This window comes from Octodon degus, unplaced genomic scaffold, assembly GCF_000260255.1.
Source record: "Octodon degus isolate 3935 unplaced genomic scaffold, OctDeg1.0 scaffold00060, whole genome shotgun sequence".
Taxonomy (NCBI): domain Eukaryota; kingdom Metazoa; phylum Chordata; class Mammalia; order Rodentia; family Octodontidae; genus Octodon; species Octodon degus.
The window spans coordinates 1,517,292-1,531,596 of record NW_004524636.1 but is presented as its reverse complement, the minus strand read 5'-3'; the positions used below and the strand labels follow the sequence as shown (position 1 = coordinate 1,531,596).

General features: G+C 53.6%; 1 protein-coding gene across 6 annotated transcripts; it reads left to right on the top strand.

Moving 5' to 3' along the window:
• Positions 1-1,129: 1,129 nt before the first annotated feature.
• On the top strand, positions 1,130-11,862 carry Lzts3 (leucine zipper tumor suppressor family member 3). 6 transcript variants are annotated; one of them, XM_023718602.1, is made up of 5 exons: positions 1,130-1,243; positions 6,822-6,984; positions 7,460-7,936; positions 8,262-9,116; positions 9,462-11,862. In XM_023718602.1, the coding sequence occupies exons 2-5, from the start codon at positions 6,913-6,915 to the stop codon at positions 10,158-10,160; spliced, it is 2,103 nt and encodes a 700-aa protein (XP_023574370.1). In that variant the 5' UTR covers positions 1,130-1,243; positions 6,822-6,912; the 3' UTR covers positions 10,161-11,862. The 6 variants fall into 6 exon arrangements, with proteins under 6 accessions (XP_023574370.1, XP_012370833.1, XP_004634312.1 ...); XM_012515379.2 differs by having other exon boundaries at positions 1,130-1,247; positions 8,262-9,053; XM_004634255.2 differs by having other exon boundaries at positions 1,130-1,247.
• Positions 11,863-14,305: the final 2,443 nt, after the last annotated feature.

The window sequence follows — 14,305 nt, the reverse complement described above, 5'->3', positions numbered from 1 at the left end:
TCAGCCCACCAGGGGGCGGGGCTGGCTGGCATGTGGTGCTGGGGATTGAACCGCTGTGCCTGTGCTTTGCTTAGCTTAGTTTGTTCTAAGTAGGTGCTTTAGACCACTGAGTCATCTCACCAGCCCTGGAAAGAATTTAGAAAACATCAAGAAACAAAAACTAAAATAGAATGACAAAAGACCAAGGACATCAACTATCACAGCAGAGATGTAATGTGTTAAATCCCAGACTGCGCTGCGGTTCTTAGGACAGACCTCCTGGCTTTGCTAACACTGAGCTCGCTACCCTACGAGGCTAGGCTCCCAGTTCAAGGCCGATTCTCTCCTCTGGGCAGTCCTCCTGGGCCTCGAGCACTCGTCCGTCCCCCTCCACCCACCCCCACCCCCCAACGGCGCAAGGGAAGCTGGTGACGAGTCGGGAATTAAGTCTCCACTTAATCGCTTCCTTTCACCCAGGCAACATGGGGGCTGGAGCCACCTTAAACCAGGCTTGGGACACAGGGCAAGGCGCTCCAAACCTCCCACGGGGTAGTGTGTGTCTTTACGCTAACCTTCCAGACTGGGAACCTTCATAAACAAGTTTCAAATCGGTTCCGCTGGCTGGTGGACGTAGTTACTGGGCTTTACACCTCCCACAAGCCTGTCAGTAGCCCTCGAGCCCTGGAGGGTCTTCCTCGGCATGGTCGGAACTACCTTGTTCCACCCCCACCTTGCAGACTTGCGGGGTCTCAGGCGCCGCTGGGAAGCTGTTTCCAGATGAGCAAGCGCAAGAGAGGAATGGGGCGCGGGGCTCGGCTGAGAGCCTCTTCCTCAACCAGAGGGTCTCTTTCCTTCACCAAAGATGGAATGCGGTCCCGCTGGGTGTTTTTGAGAGAACGAAACAGAGGCTCAGCTCAAGGGTTTGGGAGGGCGGGTGACTGGCCACGGGCAGCGGAACTCTGGCTGACTTCAGCAGCCCTGGGCCAGGTGAGACCCGGGTCCCACGTGAGGGCGGGCGGTCGGCCGGCTAAGGGTTAAGGCGCGGTGCCCCGCCCCAGCCCGGGGATTGGCGGCCCTGGGGGGCGTGGCAGGAGGGCGGGCCCGCGTTTGCCGCAGCCGCTGAGGGGCGGGGCCCGGGCGGGGAGCGGGAGGGGCACAGAGGGAGCGGGCCCGCGCCGAGCGCCCTGCCGGGCGGGCTTCGGGCTGCGCCAGCGAGCCGAGCCAGCGGCGCCGCGTCGGAGGTCCTGCGCCGGACCCTGAGGCAGTGAGTAAGTGAGGCAGGCCCGCCGCCGCGCCCCTCCTGGTTGCGACCTGCCACCGTGTCCGCAGCACAGTGCGGCGGGTTTGGCTGGGCCGGGAGCAGGGGAGGGGGCGCGTCCCGCTGGTGGGGTCCCGGGGGGAGGGGAGCGGAGATAAGGCCGATGATGTCATGGATGCTTCGCCCGGCCGGGGAGGGGGAGGTGGCGGCCGGAGGGGGTGCGGCCCGGATTATGTCACCTCTTCCCTCTGCGCCCCGCCCCCCCGGGGCCACACGCGTTGGTGCGGAGTCTGGGGAGGTGCGGGTAGGCATTTACTCCACTGCAGAGACCCTCGGGCACCTCCGCTGACCGCCTATGGCCGAGGTCTCTATCTTTTGGCACAGCGAGCTTTGGGCTGATGGTGAATAGCGAATGCTCTCCCCCACCCCCAGCAGAAGCTCGTGTGCACGCGTGTGTGCTCGGGATAGGGGGTGGTGCGCTGTCAGCCCCCTCAGTCCTGAAACACCAGCTTCATCATAGCCAAGATCTAGGGGATGGGCCCTCCCCTCTGCCAGTGCCCACGCCTCCAAGGGAAGATGCATCTCCCTTTACACATCCCAACCAAGAAGTTGTCCAGATCTCTGCACCCCAAAAGCCTTACAGTGCCCCTGGACCCCTTTCCTTCATCAGTCCTTCATCCTGGAAGCCCTTCCTGGTTTCTCTGCCTGGATTCATTGCTTATTTGCTCGGCTCATAACTGGTATTCCCACATGCGTTCATCCTGTGTGCCTTGGTGCCAGAGCCCAGAGGCCCCTAGGACTCTTGCCTCTGGGGCATCCACCAGCTGGCTTTGGGGTGTCTTCAGAGTGAAATCTCCCTGAGGTGTCTTGAGCCAAGTGCACCAAGATTCCTGAGGAATGAAGGATGCTGTCTTGAGCAGCAGCATTTGGAATGGTTCTAGAAGGATATGGGATGGGCACAGAGAACTGAGAAAAGATTGTGTGTGAAGTGGAGAGGAGCTGAGGTCATGGGAGATATAAGATGTGCATCAGGAGAGGCCTTGGGGACCCCACAGCAAGCTCTGCTTAGGTCTGGGGGCCATACGGAATATGAAGCATTTTACCCATAAATACATGTACTTCTTAAAATTCCTGCAAACTGTGTGTGAAAACCAAAGGTGAAATAACCTGCATGAGGTTCATCAGTCAAGCTGTGATTTACACTTGGAGCTGATGCCATCAGAACTCTGTCTATTGCCCTTGACCCTGTTCATGAAAGGATATAGGTAGAGCAGGGACAAGACTGGCTTTGCCCTTTAGAAAAAGTCCCCTGGCAGGAGGGAGTGCAGAAGAAAAATCAGTAAAGATACCAAGCAAGGGTGCTAGCAGGAGGGACTACTGAGATCTTTAGGAAGTGGAATGGCCTGGGTTTGGGACCCTAGAGACCCCAAGCATTCGTACTGTGGGTGAGCCTGGTCATCACAGCAGTTTGGAGGGACCTGCCTTTAGCCCCTTTATAGCACTAATACAATGCACAGTGTCACAGACACTGAATGGTATTTTTTTTTGTTGTTGTTGTTGTTGTTTTGGTTCTTTTTTTTTGCGGAACTGGGGATTGAACTCAGACCCTTACACTTGCCAGGGAAACGCTTATTCTACTGAGCCATCTCCCCGGCCCCAAGGTTTTTTTTGTTTTGTTTTGTTTTATTTTATTTTTTTGGCGGAACCAGGGATTGAACTCAGGCCCTTGCAAGGCAAGCACTTATTCCACTGAGTTATCTCCCCAGCCCCAACACTGAGGTTTGATGGGACAGAGATAGAGGCAGTCAGGCAACAGGGTGTCATCCCATGCTGATGCCATGAGGTTGCCATTTTGGGCCACACGGAGGTACTGGGTCTGGTTCAGGACCTTGACCTTTTCCATGCAGTTCTTGCTTATCAGGGAAAGTATCCTCCTCTTTGTCCTTCTAGCTCCCTGCTGAGTTGAGAAAAGCTGCAGTGGCCCAAGCATGGGAAAGGGAAGGGACAGAGAACACTTGAAAGGGGTTGACCATGACAGGTTAGAAATATGGGCTAGAGTTAGGCATGGTGGTGCATGCCTGTAATCCCAGCACTTGGGAGGCTGAGGCAGGGGGATATCTGTGAGTTTGAGGCCAGCCTGGGCTACATAGTGAGTTCAAGGCCATAGTGAGTTCTCTCAAAAAAGGATTGTGTGTGTGTGTGTGTGTGTGTGTGTGTGTGTGTGTGTGTGAAAGAATGGGGAGGGAAGCTCCAGGAAGAGCTTCTGTTGGTTGACAAAGATTCTCCAAGTAAAGCATAGAGAAAGGAGGCTCAGGACTCATCATCTGAGCCTAATGGAAGATCACACATGCACTAGACATGTGGAGACAGTGGAGTAGAGTGGCCTATGACCAGCCCCCGACTATGGTCAGATTCTCCTTTCCTGGACCTCAGAGGAGGTAGTGCTGTATGGTTCTATTGCACCTTATAGTTTACAAAGCAACCTTCCAAACATTACCCTGGAACGTCTGCCTATTATCCATAGGTACATTTCTGAGGTTTGTTTCTGCCCACACCCAGGTCCTTGGTGCACCCTCACTTGCTAGTGCCCTGTATGGATCTTTATATTACTAGTGATCCTTTCCTTTGACATAGCAGCACATTCAAATTTCAGCCATGTTTAATTTTGAAATTAAAAAAGCACCTGGAGGGGCTGGGGAGTTAGCTCAGTAGAATAAGTGTTTGCCTGGTGAGCTCAAGGGCCTGAGTTCAATCCCCAGTTCCACAAAAAAAAAAAAAAAAAAAAAAAAAAAAGCACCTGGAGCAGGGCATAGTGGCACACATCTGTAATCCCAACACTCTGGGAGACTGAGGCAGGATGACTGAGAGTTCAAACCCAGCTTGGGCTGTTTAACAATTTAGCTGTACCTTCTTTCAGATTTTTTTTTTTTTTTTTTTTTTTTTTTTTTGGTGGTACTGGGGATTGAACTCAGGACCCTGCACTTGCCAGGCAAGTGATTATTCTACTGAGCTATCTCCCTGGCCCCTTGTTTCAGAATTTTAAAATATTCTGAATGTGTTGGTACATAATGTCTCAGCTCTCAGGAGGCTGAGGCAGATGGGTTCCTGCAAATGAGGCCAGGTTAGGCTATTAGTTCATTCGTTCTTTCTATCTTTCTTTCTTTCTTTCTATCTATCTATCTATCTATCTTTCTTTCTTTCTTTCTTTCTTTCTTTCTTTCTTTCTTTCTTTCTTTCTTTCTGGTATTGGGAATCAAACTTGGGGCCTTACACTTGTCAGGCAGGTGCTGTGCCACTTAGCTACACTCCCAGCTCTAGGCTATTAGCTCAAGCCCAGCCTGAAATGTAGTGGGACCCTGTCTTAAAAAAGTAAACATGGGGGCTGGGGAGATGGCTCAGTGGAATAAGCACTTCCCTGGCAAGCGCAAGGGCCTGAGTTCAATCCCCCATTCCTTAAAAAAAAAACAAAAACCCAAACCAAAAAACATAAAAGTAGCTGGGAATGTTGGCACATGCATGTAATCCCAGCACTTGGGAGGCTGAGGCAGGTTTACTGTGATTTTGAGGCCAGCATGGGCTACATAATGAGTTCAAGGCCAGCCTGAACTGCATAGTGAGACCCTGTCTCAACTCCCCTCCCCCCCCAAAAAAAAAGGCACTTGATCTCAAACCTCCTTAAGTGATGTCCTTCTCTGGCCTCTTTTAGCAGTGAATTCTGCCATCTCTTCTGTCTCTGCACCTTTCCACCCCTGTACTCTGTTTTTGTCTTGCACCGCACCGTTTTTCTGAAGCCATCTGACATAGATGCCAGTGTTGTCTTCAGCTCCAAAATCCAGGGCACACTCTTCTATCTCATTTATATCTTGTCCCTTGCTTTCTTTTTAGCAGAGAGGTGCTCCCACTTTCCTTTTGAAACAGTCTTACTGCTGTTCAGGCTTAGCTATGAATTCCCAGGCTCAGGTGATCCTCCCCAGTAGCTGGTAATATGGGTGCATAGCACCCCACCTAGATTGTCCCTTGGCCTTTTTTCTGTTCCCAAATACTTTCCCAGAGCTCTAGGGTCCTGCCTCTCTAGTTTGAAGCTGGGCCCACATACACCACCCTAGTCTCTCTTCACATAGTGCACGAGAGGCATCATTCTCTGGTCTTCTCAAAAGCCTAAGCAGTCTCCTTTTTTTTTTTTTTTTTTTGGTGGTACTGGGGATCAAACTTTGGACCTTGTGCTGGCCAGGCAAGCACTTATGCTGCTGAGCTATATCCCTGGCCCCTCCTCTTGTATGTTAAGGATGTCACATCCAGCCTGGTGCCCCTGCAAAATTCCTCCATTATCCCAGCCATCTGAACCCCAATTGTTTGAGGTTTTGCTGGTCCCACCCTAAACCTGCCCAGTCCTTTGCAGTGTTTTCAAGCCTTAGGCCATTCAGCCTCCATCCTCCCAGCTCCAGGTGCTCCCTGCATTGCACCCAAGTGTATTGAGAGCAAAGGTCCATGTTTAGGTTTCTAGGCCAAGGGGTCTAGAAAGGAGTCTCAGTAGGGACTAGGTTAATGCAAGAGAGGGTCTACAGCACAAAATTTCTGAAGGTCTGTGATGGGGTGGGTGTACCTGCCCATCCGGTACTTCCTCTGAACTTTCTCAGACCTCTCCTGCTCCAGTCCTGTGTTAGGACAGAATGGTCGGAGGAAGGAGGATGGATGAGAGAATGGATCAGCTTGGTAGTGAATTTTCCAACCACCTAGGGCTGTGATTTCTGGTGTAACCAGAACACCCTGAATGGGAGTTTGTGGGCTGTCTTGGTCCACAGCCTGATAGGAAGGTCACAGCATTAGAACTGGGCATGTGGGTAGAAGACCTATGCTGAGCACTGAAGGGGACACACCATGAATCTTCTTAGCTTAATAAGCAAGAGGGGGCTTCCTGTCTTGTTTTGGGGGAACTGAGTTAAGGGCCAGCATTGTTGGGTGCCCCTGTCAGACCAGATTATGCAGGTCTGTGGGGTAGGTGAACCCAAATGTAGATTTAAGACAAAGGAACCAGGAAGCAAGGCCTTCCCCACAGCACAGCTAACCCGAGGCCCTGCTCCCCCTTCTCCTGTGGGCTGGCCTTGGGGGAGGGGGCTCACACCCACAGAACTGGCTCGGAGGACCTCACGGTAAACTGAGCAGGGTCAAGGTCCACAGGGAGGGGGGAGAGAAGGAGGAGGGGTAATCCAGGAAGTCTTCCTGGTGACTGTACATTCCTACCAGGGCTGGGCAGGTGCGAGATCCCCTGTGGCGCAGCTGGGTCTCGAGGCCCCGCCTCCTCCCCCCACCTGTGGGAAACGTAGGCCCTGAGGGAGGCTCCACCAGCTCCCACTGCTGGCCAACGCTAGCTCGGGGATCTCCGCAGAGTGTCAGCCTCGGGGCGGGGGGCTCCTTGGGCCGGTTCCCTCCTTGGTGCAGTCTCTTTGGGAAGATCCCTGGGAGGGCTCCGCCAATCGTACCTGGGGACCCCAGTTTACCCGCGCACCTGCCGCCTCGTGGCGCGCTTAGTGTGCGCGGCTCGGCACCTCCACAAGGTAGGTTCTTAATTCCTCCCATTTCGCAGAGGAGAAAGCTGCAATCCGGAATGGCTCGGTCTGCCAGTCCAAAGTCGCGCAGCTGGTTCGGGCCGAGCCCCGACTGTGAGAGTGAGCCACATGGCCCCTGCAGACTGGGCCTTGGAGGGTCCCAGGCTTGAGGACCCGGCAGCCCACCACCCTCTTGGAAAGGCAAGGAGAGAAGCCTGTGCTGGTAGCGAGCCTCCGCTCTATCCTTGACTGCAACACCTAGGGTAGGGGGCTGGGAAAGACCGCCACTCTCAGATTTTGATAGGATTGTCTCACCCTCCCCTAACTTCTGAGGTTCCCTATTGGGTTCTCTCCTCTGACCTGGGAGCCCCTAAATTCTGGGAGTTGCAGCCAAAAGCTGAAGAAGTGGTTCCTGAATCTGGGAGGCTGGGGTGGAGGCAGAAGGGTCTGAAATGAACACAGCTGGCAGGGTGTGTGCATGGCACCCAGGAGCAACAAGCAGTCCCCACTACCAGACTACCACTGTTAGTTACCCAGCCCTATTCCTTCACCTGGGGTGCTTGGAACCCTCATATCCATTGTAGGGAAAGGGGATACTGAGAGCCTGGAGGTGATTTGGCTGGGGTGGTGGGTGTGGAATGGGGTCTGACCTCTACATTTCTACCTGTATCCACAGTGCCCTCCTGGCATAGTCATGGCGAAGCTGGAGACACTGCCTGTGCGTGCTGACCCAGGGCGGGATCCCCTCCTGGCCTTTGCCCCACGGCCCTCTGAGCTTGGACCCCCAGACCCCCGTCTGGCCATGGGCAGTGTGGGCAGTGGGGTGGCCCATGCCCAAGAGTTTGCCATGAAGAGTGTAGGCACCCGAACAGGGGTTGGGGGCAGTCAGGGAAATTTCCCTGGCCCCCGAGGCAGTGGCAGTGGGGCCAGCAGAGAGAGACCTGGCCGCTACCCCTCTGAGGACAAAACTCTCGCCAACTCCCTCTACCTCAATGGCGAGCTTCGGGGCAGTGACCACACAGATGTCTGTGGCAATGTGGTAGGCAGCAGTGGTGGCAGCAGCAGCAGCGGTGGCAGCGACAAGGCCCCACCACAGTATCGTGAGCCCAGCCACCCACCCAAGCTCCTGGCCACCTCTGGCAAGCTAGACCAGGTCAGTCACCAGGGCCCGAGACCCTTACATCCCTTTTCTGGATTGGAAGTAGCCCAGAGAGGAGGGCAAGGAGGGCATTCTTGTATAGACATCTGGGTGGAGGAGCTGGAGGGTGAGCCCTGGGACCAAGTCCTGATTGTGGATTCAGGACAGAGAACTGGCTTGGGGGAGACACAAGATGAAAACCTAGACGGTGATCCCTATTGTGGAGATGCAGTAGGGTGGGAGGTGGTGCTGAATAAGTCTTGGCCAAAGGGGAGAGAGGCTGGGACCAAGACTAAGGCCTTATTCTGATGCCCACTCCTCTTGCCTTGTTTTTATGCAGTGCTCAGAGCCACTAGTTCGGCCTTCAGCCTTCAAGCCTGTTGTACCCAAGAATTTCCATTCCATGCAGAACTTGTGTCCCCCACAGACCAATGGGACCTCTGAGGGGCGACAGGGCCCTGGTGGCCTCAAGGGTGGACTGGACAAGTCTCGGACCATGACCCCAGCGGGTGGGAGTGGGGGAGGCCTCTCAGACTCAGGCCGGAACTCACTCACAAGCCTGCCCACCTACAGCTCCAGCTACAGCCAGCACCTGGCACCCCTCAGTGCTTCCACCAGCCACATCAACCGCATCGGCACTGCCAGCTATGGTAGCGGCAGCAGTGGTGGGGGTTCGGGATACCAGGACCTGGGGACCTCAGACAGTGGGCGGGCCTCCAGCAAGAGTGGGTCCTCATCATCCATGGGGCGGCCGGGCCACCTGGGATCTGGGGAGGGTGGGGGCGGAGCCCTGCCATTTGCAGCCTGCTCACCACCCTCGCCCAGCGCACTAATCCAGGAGCTGGAGGAGCGGCTGTGGGAGAAGGAGCAGGAGGTGGCAGCTCTGCGGCGCAGCCTAGAGCAGAGTGAGGCGGCTGTGGCCCAGGTGCTGGAGGAGCGGCAAAAGGCATGGGAGCGTGAGCTGGCTGAACTGCGGCAGGGCTGCAGCGGGAAGTTGCAGCAGGTGGCCCGCCGCGCCCAGCGGGCCCAGCAAAGCCTGCAGTTGCAGGTGCTGCGCCTGCAGCAGGACAAGAAGCAGCTGCAAGAGGAGGCAGCGCGGCTGATGCGGCAACGAGAAGAGCTCGAGGACAAGGTGGCTGCCTGCCAGAAGGAGCAGGCCGACTTCCTGCCCAGGATGGAGGAAACTAAGTGGGAGGTGCGGGCAGGGGACTCCAGCCTTTCTTCTCTGTCTGATTTCCCTTCCTTCTGTCCCTCTGGAGAACTCAGGGCCTACATTATTGCAAGGGTGAAGGAACATCACAAAAGATGAGGGAACCAAATCAATTTGCTGTGTGTTAGGATGGGAGGCTACCCCTGGGCAGTGTAAGATGAGCCTTGCTGAGTCCCACAGGGAGGTCTAGGTGTCAACCCTTTGGTGTTATGGGCTGAGCCTGAACACTGGGGAAGTTTGGTGCCTCTGGTGCCAGATCTGGGGGTAAGGTTTTCGGGGAGCAGAGCTCTGCCTTGACCCTGGCTTCTCTTCTCAACTTCCCCTGCCCAGGTGTGCCAGAAGGCTGGCGAGATTTCCCTTCTGAAGCAGCAGTTGAAGGACTCACAGGCTGACGTGTCCCAAAAGCTGAGTGAGATCGTGGGGCTGCGATCGCAGCTGCGGGAGGGCCGGGCCTCACTGCGGGAGAAGGAAGAGCAGCTGCTCAGCCTGAGGGACTCCTTTGGCAGCAAACAGGCCAGCCTGGAGCTGGCTGAGGGTGAGCTGCCTGCCACCTGCCTCAAGCCAGCTCTGACCCCCGTGGACCCAGCCGAACCACAGGAGGCACTGGCTACCTGCGAGAGTGATGAGGCCAAGATGCGTCGTCAGGCTGGGGTGGCCTCTGCTGCATCCTTGGTTTCCATGGATGGGGAGGCAGATGCTGGAGGGGAGAGTGGGACGAGGGCTTTGCGGCGGGAGGTGGGGCGGTTGCAGGCTGAGCTGGCAGCAGAGCGGAGGGCCCGGGAGCGCCAGGGTGCCAGCTTTGCAGAGGAGCGCCGTGTGTGGCTGGAGGAGAAGGAGAAGGTCATCGAATACCAGAAGCAGCTGCAGTTGAGTTATGTGGAGATGTACCAACGCAACCAGCAACTGGAGCGGCGGCTTCGGGAGCGTGGGTCGACAGGGGGTGCAAGCACGCCTACCCCTCAGCATGGCGAGGAGAAGAAGGCCTGGACCCCCTCCCGCCTTGAACGCATTGAATCCACAGAAATCTGATCCTCCACCTGGGCACATGGCCCTCTGACAAGTGTCCTGTCTGAAGGCCAAGTCTCCAGGATCCCCTCCCTCCATTTCCCTTCCCCTTTTTCCCAGAATCCCCAGACCAAAGAGGTTCTCAAAGCAGCTGTAACCAGGCTCCTCCTGCCCCCTTGGCACCCTCCCAGCTCTAGAACTGCCCCAGTGGGCAGTCCCTTGCACCCTCCTCTTGAGGCGTGTGGGAGAGCAGATTGAGTGAGGGTGAGGGCCCAGGTAGTAGGGAGTATGCTCCCCTCTGGGCAGCCCCTTGTTGGAGATGGAGGCAGCAGGCCTTCAGTGCTGGTGGGGTGCTGCAGCCCCTTGGGGTCTGGGCTGTTGCTGCTGGCCACTTGTGTCTAGCATTGCTCTCTGTGCTCACCCCTTAGGCCGTGGAGCCTGAGTGGGCCTGCATCGGTCTGCCAAGGCCGACAGACCCTGGGCTCCTGGCCCCTCTCCTTCCTGTGGTGTTCTCCCTCCCTGGGCAGATTGGCAGGACACGTGGGAGCAGATGGCCTGCCTGTGGTTGAGAGGGCTACCTGCCTAGCCCCTCCCCCCCAAGGTCTCTTGGGCTCAGGCCTCAGTCTGGCCTGGTGTTGAGTGTGTGTGTGTCCCTGTGCATGTGATGGGGGAGGGCATGGCTAGGACCAGCAGCTCAGTGCCCAGGGAGATCTGCCCTCCTGTTCCTGGAAAGGGTTATCTGGAAGCTTAAACCTTCACCCTTCCAGCTAGGGTCCCCCAGGGCAACCACCCCTGCTGCTTGGCTGACCCCACACCCAGGGCCACTGTCTGGCTCTAACTACAGCTATTAAGTGCAATCTGCCTCTCAGGCACTCCCCTTGCCCAATTTCTGAGGTCAGATGAGTGTCTGTGATGTCTTCCTGTGTCTTCCCTCACCCGCCTTCTCTAGCCTCCTGCTTTCATGCTTAGAACATCATCTTCCCAGGCTGCCTCTTCCCCAAAGTCTTAACTTTTGTTCTAGTAGAAAATTCTGCTTGATCTTTGGTGCACTTTGTGCTTCCCAGCTCCACTGGTCCAAGGGCCTGAGGCCCTTGTTTCAGGGCCCAAGGAGGGTTGGATGTGATTGTCCTTGAAGAACAAGGCTGACCTAAGGGGGACACTTTGGTGTTCCTTGCCTAAGCTCTGAGTTGGCTCAAAAATTTGTCCAGGGAGGCCTGGAAGGCCACCAGTAGGGTTTGGGACAGTCTGTATCACTTCTTTCTCTGGGGGCCCTCAGAGTTTACTTCACAAGACCGGAAGGGACATTTTAAGTTATCTTCTAAGAAAGCAAATTTATAATTCACCAGCAATAAAAATTGGAGGAGGCTTGGCCCTCAGCCCTTGTATTTCTTTTTCACTCTCTCTTCCACTCCCAATATTGAGTTTGGGGGCAGGGTGGAGAGAGCTGGCAACTACTGTGAGCAAGTTCCCCCAACCCTGACCAGCCTCCTTCCATGACTGGTGACTGTTTAATGAGCTGTGCATCCCCTACAAAAACAGGAGTGTCCCTCTGTGTGGCCTCTTATCTGCACAGCCCCCTCTGGGTGGTCCCTACCAGGTCGCTGAGCTGGGTAGGAGGCCACCCTGGCAACCACTGCCCATTCCACTCACCCCTCACTGCAACTGTCCCAGAACCTGGGCATGAGCCACAGGGACTGGGAGAAGAAGAGGAAAAAACAAAACAAAACAAAACAAAAAAACCAGTCTCAGTTTTGGGATGTTCAACCACAAAATAAATTATATATAAATATATATATATATATATAAATATATATCTACCATATGTGATGGAAAGATTTCGTTTTCCTTTCCCAAAGAAATAAAATGGAGAAAGCCTCTTGAATGGCCTTCTGTGACCTGCTTCTGTTTTTGCAGGTGGGAGGTGAGCCTGGGGGCTGGGAATGTGGAGAACAGAACTGGAGTAGACCTTACCAGGGGAGGCATAAGGCCAGAGGTGCTCACTGGACCGTGCCATGAGATTGGCCCAAAGCCCAAACTCCATGTTGCCCAGCAGGAATTACGGTTCCACATTTGTGCCCAATGGGGCTCTCTTCTGTTCACACTCCTAATAAAAGAGTTTGAACCTGCCTGTAGCTCAGAATTTGGACATCAACCTGCTGGCTAGAAGGCAGGAGATGCAGGACAGCTAGATGCAGTGACTTCAGCCATCTTACAATGATTGGTGATGTCTGAGGGCAGAATGAATACAGGTAAAGGCTGGGAGAAGGTTTGCAGTTAACGGCAAAATGGGCCCACGCGTACTACACATCAATGAGCTGCCCTTTTCTAGTTGTGTTCTAATAAAGTGCAACAATTGAGAATGCATTTTGCATTTTGGGAGGGCAAGGCAGGAAGACCATGTTCAAGCCCAGCATGAATAGTTCAGTGACTTAGTAAGACCTTTTCTCAAAATAAAGCTGGGCAGGGGCTGGGGAGATGGCTCAGTAGGATAAGCGCTTGACTGGCAAACACAAGGATCTGAGTTCAATCCCCGATTCTGCAAAATAAAAAAAAATAAATAAATAAAGCTGGGCAGAAGCTGGGTATGGTAGTGCAAGCCTGTAATCCAAACACTTGGGAGGCTGAGGCCATCCTGGGCTACATAGTGAGTTCAAGGCCAGATTGAACTATATAGTGACTATCTTAAAAGGGGGGTTAGGGCTGGGAATGCAGCTTAGCACAAAGGCCTTTGGTTCAATCTCTGACATTACAAAAACAAGAACAACAAATGTTTTAAGTAACACAGCCAGACTTAATAAGACTATTATTTATTTGGTACAGGGTCTCGCTATACAGGACTCGATAGTGTTCCTCCTGTCTCAGCTGGGATTACAGGTGTGCTCCACTATACTTGGTTTTCACCATGCCTGGTTTCAGTGGCCGGCTCAGTTCCTGGGGCTTGCATGGCATTTGATACCAGGGACTGAACCCATGTCCTTGTGCTTGCCAGCACTAAGCTTAGACCACTAAGCTATCTCCCCAGACCCTTAATGGACTTTACAGATTTATTTTTATTTTTAAATATTTATAGGACATTAAGGAGTACTTTAGTTTTCCTTGCCTAATAAGAAATCTGGATGTGAGGTTTTGGTTCATTGTGGACCTAGACCAGAGATGGTGAACCTTTTAGACCTTTGAATGATACAGCCTGCTTGCAGCATGCATGCCATAAGTTTGCCACTACTTTTTATCCTACCATTCCCCCATCTTAGTTTCCTTTTTGCTACAAAGTGGCTGCCACAGCTCTGCGATGGGATTGATCTCCCTACTTTATCAGGAAAGTAAGCTTCCCCAGAACTCTGCATTTTTAAATCTTGTTGACCAGAACTAAGTCACAACTCCTGGAAATTCAGTATTTGGCAAAGAGGAACAGAACTGTCATAGCTTCCTAGGAAGAAATCATAGTTCATCTCCTGGGGATAGGCTCTCTGCCGTTTCTGGATACTGCTGGCCTTGTAAACCACTGAGGTTACAGTTTCTCTGGTCAGCTCCTTGACAGAACCCTCCCTAAAGCAGTAGCATCAGAGATATGGGGTTCACATCTATAAAAGCAGTGCCTTCCACAGAGTTCAAAAGGGTGCATGATTTCTCAGATTTCTTTCACCGTCCTGGAAGGATGGACCGATGTCTCGGGCGTTGACAAGGTACACAGATCCCCATCAGCCGCTTTCAACTAGGTACCCCTGACAGGTGAAAGCTCCGTAGCTTTTGCCTGGGTGGCCAAACCGACTCTGAACCCCTCCTCTGTCTCCCCCCACCCCCAAAGTGTGCAAGACCACAGCTCTGGCCTGATCTAGTCCCAGAGCATCTATCCACCACTAACTCTTCTACTGAAAGCACGTTACAGATACATCTCTGTTATAAGTGCGCTCACTGTTCCATTCATCGTGCAGATGAAAAACTAAGCTTAGAGATGTTACGTGACTTCCCCACGGCCATAAAACAATGTACGGTTCTGAGATTTGAACTTGAGTCTGCACTGCTCAATCACTTTCAGAGTGATTCATCCAGGTCCTAGACTTTTTTTTTTTTTTTTTGAGCCCACCACATTTCTTGTTTTTAATAACATTTAGTTACATTATTTATAACGGCATTTGTTTATATTTTTTATTTTTATTTTTTATTTATTT

What these genes read in the sequence shown, in the direction of transcription:
- Lzts3 (XM_023718602.1), top strand. Translation starts at nt 6,913, where the DNA reads ATGGCCCCTGCAGACTGGGCCTTGGAGGGTCCCAGGCTTGAGGACCCG. An exon ending in CCCACCACCCTCTTGGAAAG is followed by an intron (nt 6,985 to 7,459) that starts GCAAGGAGAGAA and finishes CTGTATCCACAG; the next exon opens with TGCCCTCCTGGCATAGTCAT. An exon ending in CCTCTGGCAAGCTAGACCAG is followed by an intron (nt 7,937 to 8,261) that starts GTCAGTCACCAG and finishes GTTTTTATGCAG; the next exon opens with TGCTCAGAGCCACTAGTTCG.